This window comes from Danio rerio, chromosome 23 (genome assembly GCF_049306965.1).
Source record: "Danio rerio strain Tuebingen ecotype United States chromosome 23, GRCz12tu, whole genome shotgun sequence".
Lineage (NCBI taxonomy): Eukaryota > Metazoa > Chordata > Actinopteri > Cypriniformes > Danionidae > Danio > Danio rerio.
In genome coordinates this window covers 37,025,447-37,045,000 of record NC_133198.1, presented here as the reverse complement: position 1 = coordinate 37,045,000, position 19,554 = coordinate 37,025,447, and the positions used below count along the sequence as shown (strand labels likewise).

At 39.2% G+C, this 19,554-nt stretch overlaps 1 protein-coding gene and 1 long non-coding RNA gene across 4 annotated transcripts in view; one reads left to right on the top strand and one right to left on the bottom strand.

Moving 5' to 3' along the window:
* Positions 1 to 18,168, bottom strand: part of chchd6a (coiled-coil-helix-coiled-coil-helix domain containing 6a) — a 135,398-nt gene extending 117,230 nt beyond the window's left edge. For 2 of the 3 annotated variants that reach the window (XM_005162311.5, XM_005162312.4), the window contains exons 1-5: positions 18,107 to 18,168; positions 17,902 to 18,014; positions 8,948 to 9,026; positions 8,459 to 8,555; positions 7,205 to 7,349 (exon numbers count right to left, since the gene is read on the bottom strand). In XM_005162311.5, the coding sequence (XP_005162368.1) occupies positions 7,205 to 7,349; positions 8,459 to 8,555; positions 8,948 to 9,026; positions 17,902 to 17,985 (405 nt within the window). In that variant the 5' untranslated portion in view covers positions 17,986 to 18,014; positions 18,107 to 18,168. The other variant, NM_001005584.1, reaches the window with a different exon arrangement.
* LOC141380527 (uncharacterized) overlaps positions 1 to 19,554 on the top strand; it is a 31,344-nt gene that overhangs the window by 9,501 nt on the left and 2,289 nt on the right. The gene's annotated exons all lie outside the window — the stretch shown is intronic.

Below are 19,554 nucleotides of genomic sequence, written 5' to 3'. Positions count from 1 at the left end.
CTTAGGTAGACCAGTATGAATAGCATTGCAATAATCAAGCCGAGAGAAAATAAAAGCATGTATTAATTTCTTAGCAACGTATGTGAAACAATGAAAAGACTTGTGCAGTCGCTTTTGCTTCTCCCCTGAACTTCAAAATATGACTGGCAGAATCTTAGAAATGCTGAATTAAGATTGTCTAGGGGGTCGTATCGAGATCTTTTTTCGATTAATCGTGCAGCTCTAGACTGTAGATAGTGTGTGTATCCGTTAATAAAATCAAATAATGCACACTTCATTCAAAAATCTCTGACAAAAGTCTTCTCCCCTATGTGGGGAGACCTATCATTTGGTATCTGAAGTGGCTTATATGAAAGGCAAAAGCCTTACGTTTACGATTATTTTACCTGAATAAAATATGATCATGTCTTGATTTTTAATTGATTATTTTTTAGGACAGTAGACCAGTATAAATAGCATTGCAATAATCAAGCCGAGAGAAAATAAAAGCATGTATTAATTTCTTAGCAACGTATGTGAAACAATGAAAAGACTTGTGCAGTCGCTTTTGCTTCTCTCCTGAACTTCAAAATATGACTGGCAGAATCTTAGAAATGCTGGATTAAGATTGTCTAGGGGGTCGTATCAAGATCTTTTTTCGATTAATCGTGCAGCTCTAGATAGTAGATAGTGTGTGTATCCGTTAATAAAATCAAATAATGCACCCTTCATTCAAAAATCTCTGACTTGTAATATGTGAGAACATTTACTGTAGAAAACTTGTCAGTGATCTATGAAGGCAAAAACAAAATAAATGATGTTCATCTTGAATTGTTCATAATCTACGTCTGTTAGACGGTGTCTCTTCATAAACGATACACCATGCAGGCTTAAATAACCCAGAACAACAGATGCAACTCCTCCAATATAGCACCCAAAAAAACCTTCTACAAATGCCTGGTGATCAATCATACACTATAACAACTGACAGCACAGAAAATACCACTTGCACAAGCCAAACCCACTCAATTCAACTTCACTTTAACAACAGACAGAGGAAAAAAGATCAAATTCACACTGTCATGCCTTATTGGTGATACTTTTTTACGGCAACACTTTAATATCAATATTTCCCCATCCTTCCACAAGAAACGGAAAAGATCAAGTCATCCTCAGATGGATGAGCTGATCTCTCAGCGTGACTCGTGTTTAACAAGAGGGTCTCCAGCGATCAGGACATTATTGGTAATCATGAATATTTAGAGGCGCAGACCTTGATGTTGCGCTCTGAAACGCACCAGTAGAACAGAGATGAGTCGCCATGTCACAGCTTCATTCTGATTGATGATAAGACTTCCCATCACATCTGCATCACACAGAGGCTGAATCGCAGACAGAGGAACTGGATGGGGCTTACAATTCATATATAGGGTGTAAAAGAGTGCTTCTCAACTTTGTGCAAAAGAAATGCAAATTTGTTCCTTTATGGCTTAAGGTCATACGCAGAGAAAAGCATCGGTGCTAAGTGGAAACAAAATGCTGCTAATAATATAACAGAGATTCAATAGAAAAGGATAATTGGCTTTTGGTGTTGATACTTTCTGTTGTTTGTCATATAATATATGCTACCTGACAAAAGTCTTCTCCCCTATGTGGGGAGACCTATCATTTGGTATCTGAAGTGGCTTATATGAAAGGCAAAGGCCTTACGTTTACGATTATTTTACCTGAATAAAATATGATCATGTCTTGATTTTTAATTAATTATTTTTTAGGACAGTAGGGTCTGACTTTGCTTAGACAATAGTCTTGTCACTTAACAGAAATAATGTACAGTATAGAATACAAAGTCATGGTGCAGTGGAAAAAGAATTAATATTGTGTATGACTCCCATGAGCTTGGAGGACTGCATCCATACATCTCTCAATGACTCAAAAAACGTATTAATAAAGTCATCTGGAATGGCAAAGAAAGCACTCTTGCAGGACTCCCAGAGTTCATCAAGATTCTTTGAATTAATCTTCAATGCCTTCTCCATCTTACTTCAGACATAATCAATATGTTGTTCATATGTTCAATGTTCATATATGGTTACTGTGCTGGCCAATCCTTGAGCACCTTAACCTTTAGCCGCCACATCAAAGTTCCTGAAAGCAATGAAATATGAAAAGGAGCATTATCCTGCAGAAGAATTTGCCCTCTCCTGTGGTTTGTAATGTAATGTGCAGCACAAATGTCTTGATACTTCAGGCTGTTGATGTTGCCATCCACTTTGCAGATCTTTTGCACGCCCCCATGCTGAATGTAACCCCAAACCATGACTTTTCCATCACTAAACTTGACTGATTTCTATGGGAAACTTGGGTCCATGCAGGTTCCAATTGGTCTTCTGCAGTATTTGTGATGATTGGGACGCTGAACAGATGATTCATCAGAAAAATCCAAGTGGTGCTCGCTGCATAGCCATTTGAGGAGAGCTGAGCTCCAGCGAGGGGGAGCTTAAGCTTGAGCTCCACCTTTTTTGCACTTCTTCTACGAGTGATGTCACTGGGGGTAGGGTTAGGGGTGGGGTTGGTGTACGCATTAAAACAGCTTACAGGAGGAGGAGCGACAGCTCATGCTCCCCCTCGCTGGAGCTCAGCTCTGCAGCGAGCACCCTCTCGAAAAATCTACATTCTGCCATTTGTCCAAATGATCAACTAGAAGTTATTATTTGTTGCTCTTACATCTGGGATTGATGCCAAGACTCCTGTCAGGTTGTGTACAGGCTTGTTTATGATACTTCATTACATTACAAATCTATTTAAAAAGCTATTCAGCTAAGGTAATTATGTTGAATAGAACTTTTAAATGTTTTTATTATAATGTATTTATTTTATTTATACTAATGTCAAATGTAAAATCTGGATTGTAAAGCAAACTCACTTTAGAATCTGTTGTCACACTAGTGATGACAACTAGGGCTGCATGATATGGGAAAAATTTGACATTGCGATATTGTTTTGTTTTTTTCTCTCTGTGATATAAATACAATTTCAACAGATGACTTAAATACCTCTATTGGCCAAGTCATTACTTTAGATTGATTGAGATTATTTTATAGGGAAGTGAAATGTTAACATATTTTCATTAATTTTGTTATATACATATAATAAATACAGTCATCAAGTAACACAATGGAGCAAATATTACAGTGAAATAAATACATACTTTATGGTTTTCTAGGTAGAGTCTAAGGTCACGTTTACACTGTCAGGTCTTGATGCCCAATTTCGATTTGTTGCATATATCTGTGTCGTTTTTGTTGTTGTTGTTGTTGTTGTTTTTTTTGCCTGTCCGTTTACACGTTCTTTTAATTGTGACCCATATCTTATTCAAGTGTTTACACATGCCATACACTTTACAAAGTCGTGCATGCACAAAAGCAGGTTTTTGCATCTGCGCCACAAAGGTCTTGCTTTTAGCTGTGCGAAATATGAGACGTTCAACCAATTTTAAAATGATTTTGAGGCGGAGGAGGGAAAGGGTCATCATTGCAGCTTGCGCCTATGGTTTATATATGGTGCCCTCCACCATTCAGAGGAATTTTTGGGTATAAGAGAGATCTCAGGTTTGGTGGGAGCAAATTGTGGTGGGCTTTAATGCAATAGGTCTGAATTTTGGGATGGCCAAACCAACAATTGATTTGATACCACTTTCCTCCTCCATGTTTTCTCTGTTGTTATGGTTTACTGTGTCAGCATCTCCACACACATTCGTCATTCTACGTCATTAAACTGCGGAGAAGTACCACATTGTCAAGTTTAATGGCGTACAAAACGTAACACCTCAATAAATCCCATCTGCCTGTTTACATGATTGTTGCATTGCCACATATCTGAGTTATATCTGATTTATTTCCATATATGAAGGAGGCCTAAAACCGATCTCTGAATATCCGAATGCATGCGTTTTTTTTTTCAAGTTTACATGGTCATAGAACAGATTCAATCTGTCACGTAAAAGCAAAAAAATTTTATTAAGTCACATTTAACTGGCAGTATAAACAGGGCCGAACAGCATTTGGGTACAGAAATGCAATAATCAAATGTAAAATAACATTGCATGTTCTTGATTATATGAAAAAACTGTACAAAAGCACGCACGTCTCTCTAAATTGGGTGCTCAGCCAAAACCGCAAAAAAGTGCAAATAAATTTCAATCAAAGGCGGCAACACCAAGGCTCCGCTCTGACACGCTCTGTGTCAGCCTTTTCAATTTAATAAATTTGTAATTTTGGAGCCTTGGTGTTGCCGCCTTTGATTGACATTTATGTTCTTGATCGTATAAATAATTCAATTATTTAAATCTTTATTAAACTTCTTTATGCGCTATTAAAATGCTTTAAACTCTCTTAAAATGCTCACAGTCACAGGCCTTAGAAACACATGCATATAATAAACTTTCACTTTATTATGATTCAATTCATCAGTGTCTCCACAAATCTTGTGTGTTTTGGCCTGTCGTTTCTGGCCATCTATAATTTCAACTCAACATGAGCAATGTGACTATTGCGGATGCACACATTGCGGTATCCATGCTCAAACGATATATTGTGCAGCCCTAATGACAACCTATACCAAACTCCACACAAACATCCGAATGGCATCAGTATGTATGCTCACACATCCGCTAATAAGGCAGAAATGTTTAAAGAATGAGCAATGTTCAGGAATGAATTGAGAATTGAGTCATAATAACGTTCGCTACCTGCGTCCACACACACACACACACACACACACACACACACACACACACACACACACACACACACACACACACACACACACACACACACGTTTACTCTTCAAAGCTTGAGCCCAGGGGAAGCTTTTTCTATTAAGTGTCCAGAACATGTCAGAGCTCAGATAAGACACACACCAACAAGACGTACCAAAGGATCCTCGGGCATGGGACGACATGTACTACATCACACAACGTTTTTCAATCCCACGTCTACCAGATGTCGACACGTGCGACGTGTAAGTCTTATTGACTAGATAAGGTGAATGAGGGATACAATCCCTAAAGGACCCGAATAAGTGGATGAGAGAAAGAGGAAGACGGGACAAAGGGGAAAAAAACTGAGTGGAATTCAAAAAAGCCAATTTCACCCATGTCAAGAGAGCAGCAGAATGTTTCACAGACGGGGACTTGACCGGGCCGCGTGCTCCTCGCCTCCGGGACTTGATTTAAAAGAAAAACTTTCAAACCGGAAAATGAAGCCAGATAAGAATACTTATTAATTTTTACATTTGTAAGTATTTATGCAACACAGAACTAGTTTGGCTGGCTGGATATAGATGAATTTTAAGCAAGCAAAAGTCACCAAAACTGTCAGAACTGTCTGTAGAAATCAAACTAAAGTTAGGCCCAATCCCAATTCTATTTTTGTACCCCTACCCTTCCCCTTGGCCCTTGAAACAGAGTGTGAAGGGGAAGGGCTTCAAAATGTACCCCTGAGAAATAGGACACCACTACAACACCCACACTCATCATCATATGTCATCATATGCAATCTCGCACTTCACTTCAATCGATGGTCACTGCTTTAGTTATTCCAGTTGCATCCTTTTTTGGTATTCATCTTTAGGAAATCATTGAAGGCAACATAAAAACGACTTCAAATGCAATTCAAATGCAAATTAAAGTATAAAAAGCAGAAGTGAACAAACAGATTTTCCCTACCAGCAAATATTAATCAGACCCCAAAAATAAAAGCAGACTCTAACTCGCTATAATGACTAAATCTCTAAAATACAGACCAAAAACATCAGTGAATTGAAGCTCTGACATGGACATGAGGCTTATAAATTACTGAAAAACACCTGCGGGTGAAGTACAGTTGAAGTCAGAATTATTAGCCCTCCTGAATGATTCGCCCCCCTGTTTTTTTTTTTTTTTTTCGTTTTTTTCCCCAATTTCTTTTTAACAGAGAGAAGATTTTGTCAACACATTTCTAAACCTAATAGTTTTAATAACTCATTTCTAACACCTAATTTATTTTATATTTGCCATGATATTTACCGTGACACTTCTATACAGCTTAAAGTGACATTTAAAGGCCTAACTAGGTTAATTAGGTTAACTAGGCAGGTTAAGGTAATTAGGCAAGTTATTGGATAACGATGGTTTGTTCTGTAGACTATCGAAAAACAATTTAGCTTATAGGGGCTAATAATTTTGTCCTGAAAATGGTGTTTAAAAAACTAATAACTGCTTTCATTCTAGCTGATATGAAACAAATAAAACTTTCTCCAGATGAAAAAAATATTATCAGACATACTGTGAAAATTTCCTTGCTCAGTTAAACATTATTTGAGAAATATAAAAAAAAAGAAAGAAAATCAAAGGGGGGCCAATAATTCTGATTTCAACTGTATATTGAGCACAAGTGCTCAGATTGTGATCACATCTCTGTTTTGTTCTGTCGATATGTAGTTTCAAATATTCGTAGCTTGAAACAGATGGAAACATGATTGCTAATAGTATGACTACTACTGTGAGGGCTTAAACGGAGCAGTGCTCATAATATCAAGCGGAAAAAAGAGAAAAAGACAGCTGGGAAACATAACCTGCTTTGTATTTTTGCAGGAAACACAGTTTGATCTGTTTAGGGTAAGAGATGTGTGAGTTATTGCCTGAATGTGTCAGGAATATCGAAAACAAAATAAACTTAACCCCGCTCTTTTATCGCCCCTCACACAGCTTGATCCACGCTGGAATTTCTCCTCTTGGGTTTTAGGTTTTGGAAAGGGAAAAAAATTCCACCACCTCATCCAAACTTAGGATAGCGGTTATCAGCTTCTTTCCCTCGCTCGAAAGCTTGACAGGCCTCCTGTGCGTAGCTACGGTTGCTAAGCCTTGATTGGTGTGTGGCGGTTTTTGGGTGTGGCTTGGTGAAGGGTCAATTAAGTTATTAAAACTATTACATTTAGAAATGTGCTGGAAAATTTTTCTTTCTGTTGAACAGAAATTGGGGGAAAAAATAAATAAGGGGGCTAATAATTCTGACTTCAACTGTATCTATATAAATTCACTGCAATGTGTTTGCCACCAACATTATGCACAGCATTTAAGCCGGCTGCCTCGGGATGCAGTGGAGTCAGAGTGTGCTTGCCTGTGTCGTTATACTTCAGTCCTGAAGTACTGTGTTGTGCTGAAGTGTTTGCAGAAGAGACTCACCAGCTGTTTGGCTCTCTCAGACTCCTGCCGCGTCTGTGCTCGCTCTCTCTGCACCGCTCGACTGATGTCCTGCCGCGCTGCCTCTCTCTCTTTGCGTGCGATGCGAGCCAATTCCTCCTGTATAATGGCCTGCTGCTGCTCATACCTGTGCAGGAACACACACACCGCTTGATTTTCAAGCCTGTTGCCAAGCCATGAGTCATGACTCACTCGCTGCAGTTCTCAATCCTACCACTGCATGTCAGTGTTTCATGCTTTGTTTGTCACTTCATGATTCACACTTGAACTGCATCCAGGAAAAAGTGAGTCCTATTCTAATTGCAGTCTCTGCCCTTTTGGGAGCTCCACTGCTAGTGGGATTTTTGAGCACTATATCAGATATACTAGTCGACTGATATATGTATTGTCATATTAGGAGCACGATTTAGAAAATGAAAAATTAATTGGTTGAAAATGTCAGTTTCACACCTACTAGGGTTGCACAGTATACCAGTACTATGGTAGTATCGTGACACTACGGCTAAAAAAAACTGTGCCACAAACGGTAGTATCATCATTAATGGTTTATCTACAATAGATGTTGCATGTATAAAAATCACTAAAATGCTCACATGTTTGTGCAACAACAGACTTTATTTTAATAGTTTGTGGAGCCCTTTAACGTGGCAAAACTATATGTAGAAATAGTGCCTTTTATGGTAGTCTATAGCACGTTTTTGAACGCTTCAGTTTGAACGCGCATCTGAATCAGTTCATTTCTGTTCCTGTTAATATGATTTAGTAGCTACAACAACAGCAACAATCTCTTTAGAATAACGACTCACAAAGTGAAATTTTAGATTACTTTGGATTGTTGCCTGATAAGACTAAAATAAAATAGATGAAAACCCCAAAATAGCAACAGGAAACATTGAAACAATTTTTAGCACTTCATATAGCCTCATTTTGTTGGGAAAAATGCTCTTTTGTAACAAATTGAATTTGGTATAATTAGTTTTTTTTTTTTTCTTTTTAAGTATTTTTTGTTGGTCAGTTATCAACAAAATAAAAAATAAATAAATACATTTAAGGTGACGTGTATATATAATATTTAGATGTATTCCTTAATGTAAACTTACTTTTTAATACTAATGTTATGAATTTCAATATCACATTTGTAATATGATTGCATTTTATCATATTATTTAAATCCGATTATGTATCAATAATTAAACTTTGTTTAATATTTAGATTTAGACATCTGTACTGAAGTACCTCTTTTTGAGCTCCTCTTTAGAGTCGGGAAACGTCGTTTTGGCCTGTGTTTTTGGAGCTTGTGCGTCTGATGTGCTGGGTGTTCGAGTTTGATGGCCTGCAGGATTAAATTAAATGTAAAAAATTATTAACTTGCATTACAAACTAATGATTTTACATATCATAAGGGAAAAAGTGAATATGTTTGTTTATTGCCACATCAGCAACTTATGGCCATTTCATGGCAAGATCAATATATAAAAACATTACATGATAAGAACAACTTACATTTCAATAAGAGATGATATACAAATATATCAATAGAAATAAATAAAAACATTCACAAAAACTGTATACTAAAAGATAATTATAATTTTCAATTGAATATTTGATTTAGCTTAAAATGTGACCTGGTGAAAGTTTTTTTCATTCTAAAAATCTTGTCTAATAGTTCAGAGTGAATATGAGCAGCAAACAATTATGGATGGAGAGGCGATAATAATGTCATACCTTGGTTTTCTTTATTGTTGGCAGGTGGTCTTGGATCAGCGTTGGTGTTCCTCATGCGTTGTAAGACGTCTTCAGACAGCTGAGTACACAAATGTAGAAAGTGACTGATAAATATACAGTTGAAGTCAGAATTATTAGCCCCCTTTGAACTTTTTTTCTTTTTTAAATATTTCCCAAATGATGTTTAACAGAGCAAGGAAAGTTTCACAGTATGTCTGATAACATTTATTCTTCTGGAGAAAGTCTTATTTGTTTTATTTCGGCTAGAATAAAAGCAGTTATTAATTTGTTAAAAACTATTCTAATGTCTATTCTATTAGTCCCTTTAAGCTATATAGTTTTGATAGTCTACAGAACAAACCATCATTATACAATATCTTCTCTAATTACCTTAACCTGTCTAGTTAACCTAATTAACCTAGTTAAGCCTTTAAATGTCACTTTAAGCTGTATAGAAGTGTCTTGAAAAATATCTAGTCAAATATTATTTACTGTCATCAAGGCAAAGATAAAATAAATCAGTTATTTAAAATGAGATATTAAAACTATTATGTTTAGAAATCTGCCCTGCGTTAAACAGAAACTGGGGAAAAAATAAACAGGTGGGGCTAATAATTCAGGGGGTTTAATAATTCTGACTTCAACTGTACATATGCTAAATTAATTAACACATATTTTAAAGCATTAATGTTATGATTTGTCGACAGACAGATAAACAATCATGGATATAGTGAAAAAAAATGCATCTTCCTTTTTGTCATGTATCATTTATGAAGTTTTACAGGTTATTTGTGCAGTATTGCTGAAGATTTACAAACTTTAATAAAGAATTTTAAGAATGTTGAGATGGTTTTCAAGCAAATTGGTTGAATTAATAATCCAATTTATGATTATTGATCCAATTAAATGGCAAAATGTTTTTAATCTATTTGTTTCTCCATACAAACATTCATTAATTACAAAATCAGATCACTATTGTGGTCCTAGTTATATAAACATAAACTGAACTTCTATTTAAACAATTTACTTATCTACAAGGAAATGATTAAAATCTATCTATAAATTGTACCACGTTTAATATTCGCTATTAATATGCTTTATTGTGTATCATCTCTCCTGTTGGATTTGGATTATATTTCATCTTGCATTTAGTTTTTTCTTTCTTTAGTACAGCAACTTTTTGTATCACAAAATCTATTTGTAAAGTATATTTTTGTTAGAATTGCAAAAAAAAAAGATAATAAATTACTTTAAAACATGAAATGTAATATATGAGTTTTGCTTCGTATTGTTGTCTTATGTACGGACTTATTAGAAATGAAACTTTTGTAATACCTTTTTCTACATAAACAATTATTATTTTCAAACATTATTATCCTAAAAACATACTGTACATTTAGAAAGCTATCACAACAAGTTTTTATTTCTAATAAACGCAGCTATAAGACAACAATATGAAAATGTCACATTCAAATATTATGTTTAAAATATAGTTACACGCATTACTAACACATTACTACGTTTAAAACATTAAATATGCAGCTAATTAAAAATATAAAGTTCCTCATTATTCACAGACATTCAAATGGTTTTAATCTTTAAGTCTATTTGTAAAGTACATTCATGTTGGAATTGCAATAAAAGATTTTTAAAATAACATAAAACACTTAACCAAGTCAAAAACCTCTAAGTGCCGTCGGAAATCTCCATTGAAAAGTAACCTTTTTCTCAACCTCTGTTGTTTATGTTGCGTTATTTCTGTTACGTTTCAGTGAGAGTCAGAGAAGATCCAATAGCAAGTGTACAAGTTTATTGTGAAGACAAATACAAATAGTGTCAGGCTAGACGGACGCAGGACGCAGGGCAGGAAACAGAACGGGGAAAACCAGATCCAGATTACTCCGCAGGGCCTGAGCACAGACACACAAACATGAGTGATAACAACGAACTGACACAGACACACAAAAGCGTCGCCCAGATATAGGCACCATGATGAGCCTCAGCTGGCGAACTAATCAGACCAACTGAATGACGTCATAACACGTGAGCCTAACAAATCCACATGGACAACCAAAACAAAACAAACCCACGTGATCAACATACACTCCGGAGAAGCGCACAAACCTGCAACCGTGACATTACCTCCTCTCCTACGAGCACCTCCTGGTGCTTCCAGAAGAGCTTACTTGGCGATTGTAATCATCGATAAGAGAGTGATCCAATATGTCCTTTGCAGGAACCCAACTCCTCTCCTCCGCACCATAACCTTCCCAGTCCACCAAGTACTGAAATCCTCGTCCCCTCCGTCTCGAGTCCAGAATGCGCTTAACCGAATAAACAGTCTCCCCATCTACGAGACGCGGCGGGGGGGGGAACCGGAGTGGGCGGGTTAATGGCCGTATGAAAAACGGGCTTTAATTTGGAAACATGAAACACGGGATGTATTCTCCTGTACGCTGGAGGAAGTTTGAGGCAGACTGCCACCGGACTAATGATCTTGATGACAGTGAATGGGCCAATAAATTTAGGTGCAAGTTTATTACATACGGAACGCAAGGGAATATTCTTAGTTGAAAGCCACACTTTTTGACCAACGACGTAAACGGGAGGCTTCGACCGGTGGCGATCGGCTTTAGCCTTGGTGCGCGCACCCACTTGGAGGAGGGTCTGTCTGGCTCTGCTCCAAGTGCGTCGGCACCTCTGGACAAAGGCGTGGGCAGAGGAGACCGCGATTTCGGATTCCAGACTGGGAAAAGCTGGTGGCTGGTATCCTAAACTACACTGAAACGGAGAGAGGCCCGTAGCCGACACTGGTAATGAATTGTGTGCGTACTCCACCCATGGGAGCTGCTGACTCCAAGAGGCGGGATTTTGGGAAACCAAACAACGTAACATACGCTCGAGATCTTGATTGGCCCTCTCTGTTTGTCCATTACTCTGAGGATGGAAACCAGAAGAAAGGCTTACAGTCGCTCCCAATAAATGACAGAATTCTCTCCAAAATTTAGAGACAAACTGGGGTCCCCTGTCAGAAACCACGTCCGTCGGGAGGCCATGAATGCGAAAGACGTGATTAATGACAGCATCCGCTGTCTCTCTGGCTGAGGGTAATTTGGGCAGAGGAATGAAATGAGTAGCCTTCGAGAACCGGTCCACAACGGTCAAAACAGCCGTATTGCCACCAGATGGCGGGAGACCAGTGACGAAATCTAGCGAAATGTGCGACCAGGGTCTCGAAGGCACTGACAGCGGCTGAAGGAGTCCAGCAGGGGGGCGATTAGAAGTCTTAGAAACAGCACAAACAGAACAGGCCAAAACAAACTCGCGTATGTCCCGTGCCATAGCTGGCCACCAAAACCGCTGTTTAACCAAAAATAATGTACGACTCACCCCAGGATGACAAGCCACTTTGGAGGAATGTCCCCACCGAATGACGTCAGACCGAATCTCCTCCGGCACAAACAAACGACTGGGTGGGCATCCGACCGGGGGCGTTACCCCATCCAGGGCTGTGCGGACCCTGCTCTGGATCTCCCATATTACTGCAGAAATACAAATCCTCTGGGGAACGATGGGCTCAAGAGACGTATTGCGCTCGGAAGAATCAAAAAGACGGGATAACGCGTCGGGTTTGATGTTTTTAGAACCCGGTCGATATGAGATGGTAAAGTCAAAACGTCCGAAAAATAATGCCCACCGAGCCTGCCTGGAGTTAAGTCGTTTGGCGGACCTGATGTATTCGAGGTTCTTATGATCGGTCCAAACGATAAAGGGAACCCCCGAACCCTCCAACCAATGACGCCACTCCTCCAAAGCGAGTTTGACAGCCAACAACTCCCTATTACCAATGTCGTAATTTCGTTCAGCGGGAGATAATCGGTGAGAGAAAAACGCGCACGGATGTATTCTGTCATCCGAGGCTGCGCGCTGGGACAGGATCGCGCCCACGCCCACCTCTGACGCGTCAACCTCCACCACGAACTGCCGGGCTGGATCAGGTGTCACCAGAATAGGAGCTGAAACGAAGCGGCTCTTTAGTTTAGTGAATGCAACCTGTGCTGCACTCGACCACCTGAAAGGCGTCTTGGCGGAGGTTAAGGACGTCAGAGGGGCGGCGAGCTGGCTGAAATTGCGAATAAAACGCCGGTAAAAATTAGCGAAGCCCAGAAATCTCTGCAGGGCCTTACGAGACTCGGGGATTGGCCAATTCACCACAGCCTGAACTTTCTCTGGATCCATGCGCACCCCCTCGACTGACACAATGTGTCCTAGAAAGGGAACAGACTGTGCATGGAACACGCATTTCTCCGCCTTGACAAAAAGCCCATTCTCTAGCAGCCGCTGAAGCACTCGCCTGACGTGCTGCACATGTTCCTGGAGAGAACGAGAAAAAAATCAGAATGTCATCCAGGTAGACATAAATAAACTGATCTATCATGTCTCGCAACACGTCATTTACGAGTGCTTGGAAAACCGCAGGAGCATTAGAAAGCCCGAACGGAAGAACACAATATTCAAAATGCCCCCTGGGGGTCAAAAACGCGGTTTTCCACTCATGACCCTGCTTCATGCGAACCAAATGATATGCGTTACGGAGATCTAATTTCGTGAAAAACGAAGCCCCTTGCAGACGCTCGAACGCTGAAGACATCAGCGGCAAAGGATACGTATTCTTCACCGTGATGCTGTTCCGCCCTCGATAGTCTATACAAGGTCTAAGAGACCCATCCTTCTTTTTCACGAAAAAGAACCCCGCCCCCGCCGGAGAAGAAGAGGGTCGTATGATCTTGGCCGCTAGAGAATCAGAAATATATTTCTCCATGGCCTCCCTCTCAGGAATGGAAAGAGAGTATAACTTGCCTTTAGGCGGAGAGGTACCTGGCAATAAATCTATTGCACAGTCATAGGGACGATGAGGAGGCAGAGAAGCAGCTCGAGACTTACTGAACACTCTCTTCAGGTCGAGGTACTCACTGGGCACGTTTGACAGGTCCATGCGCTCCTCCTGAAACACAGAACAAGAAACAGCAGAACGAGCAGACGAAAGACAAGACTCATGACATTTCTCACTCCACGAAAATATGGAATTAAGACCCCAATTAATGTGAGGTTTATGAAGAATTAACCATGGATGTCCTAAAACCACCGGTGAGTTGGAACAGTCTGTTAAAAAAAATGAAATGTGTTCAACATGATTTCCAGACGTGATAAGTTTTATGGGTTTGGTGGAGTGAGTGATGGTGGGAAGGGAAAGCCCAATGAGGGCGCGTACTGCAATGGGTTGTGACAGTGCGATAACCGGAAGTTTAGAACTGAAAGCGAAACTGGAGTCAATGAAATTTCCCTCCGCCCCGGAATCGACGAGGGCATGGGTGTCACGACTTCCGGAACCCCATGATACAGTAACGGGCAATAAAGTGGCAGCCGTAGAGGATTTTTCCAAATTAATTTCACCCATCAGTAACCCCTTACCTACTGATGGGTGTCGTCTTTTACGGGACAGGAAGCCACCCGATGACCCGCCCCTCCGCAGTAGAGGCAGAGTCCCTCCGTTCTCCGTCGGCGCTTTTCTTGCACGGACAAGCGGGATCTCCCCAGCTGCATGGGTTCCGGGTCAGCGCTTACCACTTCCGGTGTCGCAGTTAATGCCGGAAAGTCAGGAACGGGATCCGAAAATCTGCTCTGCTGCAGGCGAGTCTCACGCCGAAGCAGTCTGGTGTCCACACGGATGGCCAAATCCACCAGCTCGTCCAGAGTCTTCGGAAGATCTAAGGAATAGATCGCATCTTGCAGACGATCAGACAATCCGTGCAGGAACATGTCCCACTGGGCCTCCGCATTCCAGCCGCATTCAGCGGCTAGTGTTCGGAACTCAATCGAGTACTCCGCTACGCTCCGATTCCCCTGGCGGAGTTCAGCGAGGACTCGGGCGGCCTCTCTCCCGGAAGCGGCTCGATCAAAGACCTTCTTAAGTTCTTTTGAGAACAGGTCAAACGTAGAGCAGCATGGTAGCTTTTGTTCCCAAGCTGTAGTTCCCCACTGAGCCGCCTTTCCCGAAAGGAGGGTGATGACAAATGCCACCTTAGATTGTTCAGAGGAAAATAATGACGGCTGCAGTGAGATGTAAAGGGAACACTTAGACAGGAAGGATCGGCACAAGAGAGGCTCTCCAGAATAGCTGGTCGGAGGTGGAAGACGCGGCTCAACAGAGCGACCAGGAACCGCAGGCGCTGGTGACACTTCCGGGGTCGGTGCAGTCTCGGGGGCAGGTGGAGTATCAGCCTGTGCAGCACGAGTAACCAGTTGTTGGACCTGGGATGTGAGCAATGAAACTTGGCCAACCAGGGCCTGGATAGCCTGAGCCGTGGTGGCCAGAGCCTCATCCTGACGGTCGATCCGAGCGTTGCTGTGGGAGACGAACTCGGAGATCTGGGAAACACTCGCTGGATCCATATAAAAGGTCAGTTCGTTCTGTTACGTTTCAGTGAGAGTCAGAGAAGATCCAATAGCAAGTGTACAAGTTTATTGTGAAGACAAATACAAATAGTGTCAGGCTAGACGGACGCAGGACGCAGGGCAGGAAACAGAACGGGGAAAACCAGATCCAGATTACTCCGCAGGGCCTGAGCACAGACACACAAACATGAGTGATAACAACGAACTGACACAGACACACAAAAGCGTCGCCCAGATATAGGCACCATGATGAGCCTCAGCTGGCGAACTAATCAGACCAACTGAATGACGTCATAACACGTGAGCCTAACAAATCCACATGGACAACCAAAACAAAACAAACCCACGTGATCAACATACACTCCGGAGAAGCGCACAAACCTGCAACCGTGACAATTTCACTTTAAAGACCACAAAAATGACTTGCTCTTTGCCATAAAAGTAATATTAGTGAACCTAGACACAGGAGCCTGATAAACATGCTAACTTTAGAAGAAATTGTCAGATGCCATTTAGAGGTTTCTGCACTATGAACATAGAGACAAAGAGGGTTACATAGACAAAATTCCAGCAAATGAAACAAGTTTAAATGATTTACACCAAGAAAGAGTTTTACATGCAATTGAATTGTTAGAGTTTTTTTAGGAGTTCACAAATAAATCAAAGTCCTTTCTAAAAAAATTAAAAGTAAGGGTGTTTCTTGGAAAATGTACATTTATGGATGTCAAATTTAGCTAAATAAAAACAATAAATAATAATAAATTTACAATGAGAAGGATTTAAGTGCAGAGTGTAACCAAAGAATACATTTTTTGGGGAAATACAAAAGTTTGGAAATAAGTAATGATAATATACTTTAAGAAATTGGAAAAGTCAACCCAAAACACTTTACAGTAAGTGCACTCGCAAAATAAATAATTTAATGCTTCGCCATATTTAGTACAAAATGAGCATTAAGGTGAAATATTGTTTTTAAATTACACAAGTTTAGTTTTAATTAGGTAGCAATTAGACATGGGCCGGTATAAGATTCTGACGGTATAATAACCTTGAATAAAAACATCACGGTTTCACTGTATTGCGATTACTGCTCTAAAATATATTCTTTTTTTAATGTCTGGGTAAAAAAACGAAAAAAAAATGTTTTCCCTTTGAAAACAATATACAAAATTTTTTGAAACATTTGGAGCAGTAAACATGTCAGGCTAAATAATTCAAATGAATTATTGACTTCTGTTGTCTTCATTTGTTTCAAAAACACTAATTTCTTTACCATTTAAAACGGCATCTTTGGATATCTTTTTTGCTAGAAATACTGTTGTACAAAAAAATTTATTTAAAAATAAATAAATAAAAAAATCGAACACATACCTTAGGAACGCTATTACAAAAATATTTTGACGGTTTTAAAACTTAGACTTTTCCAAACAGCGGTAAACCTTGAAAACGGTTATCGTCCCATGCCTAGTAGCAATTATAAATGATTTTAATTGAGACTTCAACAGCTTTATTAGATAAAAATAATTGATTTACGAAGAAGACAAAACTGTTTCCAATCTATGTCATCAAAAGTATTATTCCAAAAACCTATGCAAGCAAGTAAAGAGATCCGATAACTATTAATAAATAAGCAAATATCTTTGTTTGACATAGAACTAAGAGGAGTTTGGTCAACAAAAAGGTGTGTGTCGTCAAAAATAAAAGTATCTAAAAAACCTTTGGGCCAGATTTGACTAAAGGTATAACACAGTCAGATATTGCAGCAAAAACAATGGCATAACCCTTTGGAGGAACAGGAAAAGAAAACTGATGCATAGATTTTCATATGAGAAAGGGACATCACCACCATCTAAGAGCTGACTAAATTAAAGTATGTTTTTATTAAACCGGTTATTTAAAAAAAGAGAGAGAGAGAAAGAGATTTTAATGTATATCTAGTATTTTTCTTATGCATCTGAACTCTTGTCCTCATCTGACCTAACGTTAATGGCGAAGCTGCGACAACTGCCACTTGAAGATTCGATTCACTTGAAAGATTCAACCTCTCCAATGCAAACCAGTCTGTAAACTCCACTTAGCGTGGGTAACGTTAATCTTGTAAAAATATTTTACTTCCAGACAGGACCAAATACCGGTCTTAATTCAATTACACTTCTGCACACCTGAGGGGGGAAACTAATAACTAAATTCCATTTCAACTCAAATTCTGAAGCAGAAACGGTTTATCCGACCCCGAGGACACGACTGTCATAAACCATAAATTAATCTTATGAAGTCTGCAGAAAGAGAAAAAAAAAAGCTTCGGGTTGATGTTTTTGTGAACTGACACACGAAAAAACCATGTGTCCTATTCTTCCAAAGGTGTCCCATTCGCTGAAGGGCATTGGGCTAACCTAACACGAGGGTATATTCAGTCCCACAATAATAAACATTATCGTACATCACCAGCATGACTAATCATAATACATGTGAATAGTAAATATGGGATGTTGGATTACCTTCACTCCACGCAGAATCCTCACCCTGTCATCCTCATCTAGGCCGAAAGAAACTCTCCTTGTCGTGCTTTCTCCGGATCCCATTGCTTTTTGCTACAGCCTCGTTAATGGAGCTGTGTTCGAAGATGGATATGTCACTTTTTAATTGAATCGAATACAAGTAATTTCGTAAACACGCAATATGTTTGACAGATTCACATCTTACTGTTGAGAAGCGTTGGTTTGTAGGGAGCAGTATTCTAAAACGCCATTGGCCTACGACAATACAACGAGCCAATAGAATTTTGGGATAAAACGCCAATAGAGGAGTAGAGATATCTGGGATTTGTAGTCCTTAACGCAGACGTTTCATTTACGTTGTTTACTCAGCACTTCTTTTTTTTACACAAAGTCAGTAAGATGCTTTAGTATTCGTATTTCTTTGAGTAGAAAAAACCACTTTAAAATACACCCTGATATGCTCTTATCCACACTGACTGCAACATAAACTGTGAACTTTTGAAACAAATGACTTCTGAAATACCTGAAGCAAGCATTTTTTCTAGAGGTTGAGCAAAATGATTATAACGTTACATTTCTTTTTGTTAATTTTATAGAAGTATTGACCAAAATTATCCAGCACTATTCATAATTTATCAAGCGCTTGCCAAAAACAAATACTCTGAATTACCATTCTATATAAAATGTGTTTTATACATAAGCTTGCACCTTGTCACAGCAAATTAATTGGTGTAAATTTCAAGTGTTGTGGTAATTCAGAGTAAAGCGTTAAAATTCTAGAGTTAGATAAAGGTAAAATAACCCTCTCGCTGTTAGAAGCTGATTTGCCTCCTTACAGAGTAACATGTAGCCTATCTACCTTTGCAGAAAACCCTTGTTTTTGAGAAACCAATTAGAGTGTCTGAAATCTCGCCATACACCCTCATTCACCTGGCCCAGGTGAATAAGGGTTTATCCACCTGGTGAATTCAGACACATGCTGTTAAACATCTTGTGAAATTGAAGGAAAAAAATAAAACTACAGACACAGCCTCTCACCAAACCAACTGAATTAAAACAGAGGATTAAACAACTCAATTAAATAACAGCATTGGCAGCTTCACTGATTACAGTTTGACTTCATTTCTTTAGGAATATTTGATAATGAACAGGTTTATTTTTTTTCTATTAAAAATATTCCATTTGACCTCACCATCATCAGAGGCTGCTTAGTTGAGCTCTTGCACCTTTACTCGTCTATCTTAATGTTTCTCTGGGCGTTATAGCAGTGTTTCTAAAACTCATCAGTTATAACAAGAAAGATTAATGAGAAACTATACTGTGCGTGCGTAATTATTATAGATATAACTTCAAGTGTTTTATAAGTGATTTCATAAAAAAGAAATGTAAATATATTTGTATTAGAGCTGTTTAGTTCAATATTGCTGGCAGTCTGCTGCTGTTCATACAGGTTCAACAAACAATTAGGATGCAAATGTTAAAAATATTATTCATTATTAACTTCACTGTCTGAGTGTTCAACCCTCTGTAGTGAGGATTTTGCTCTGGGATTTAAGTGGTTAAATGTGTTTGCTGAAAAATACAGACTGTGGGATGTATTTATAACAAAAAAATTCTGTAAACTTAATTCACGAATGTAAAATGTTGAAAACA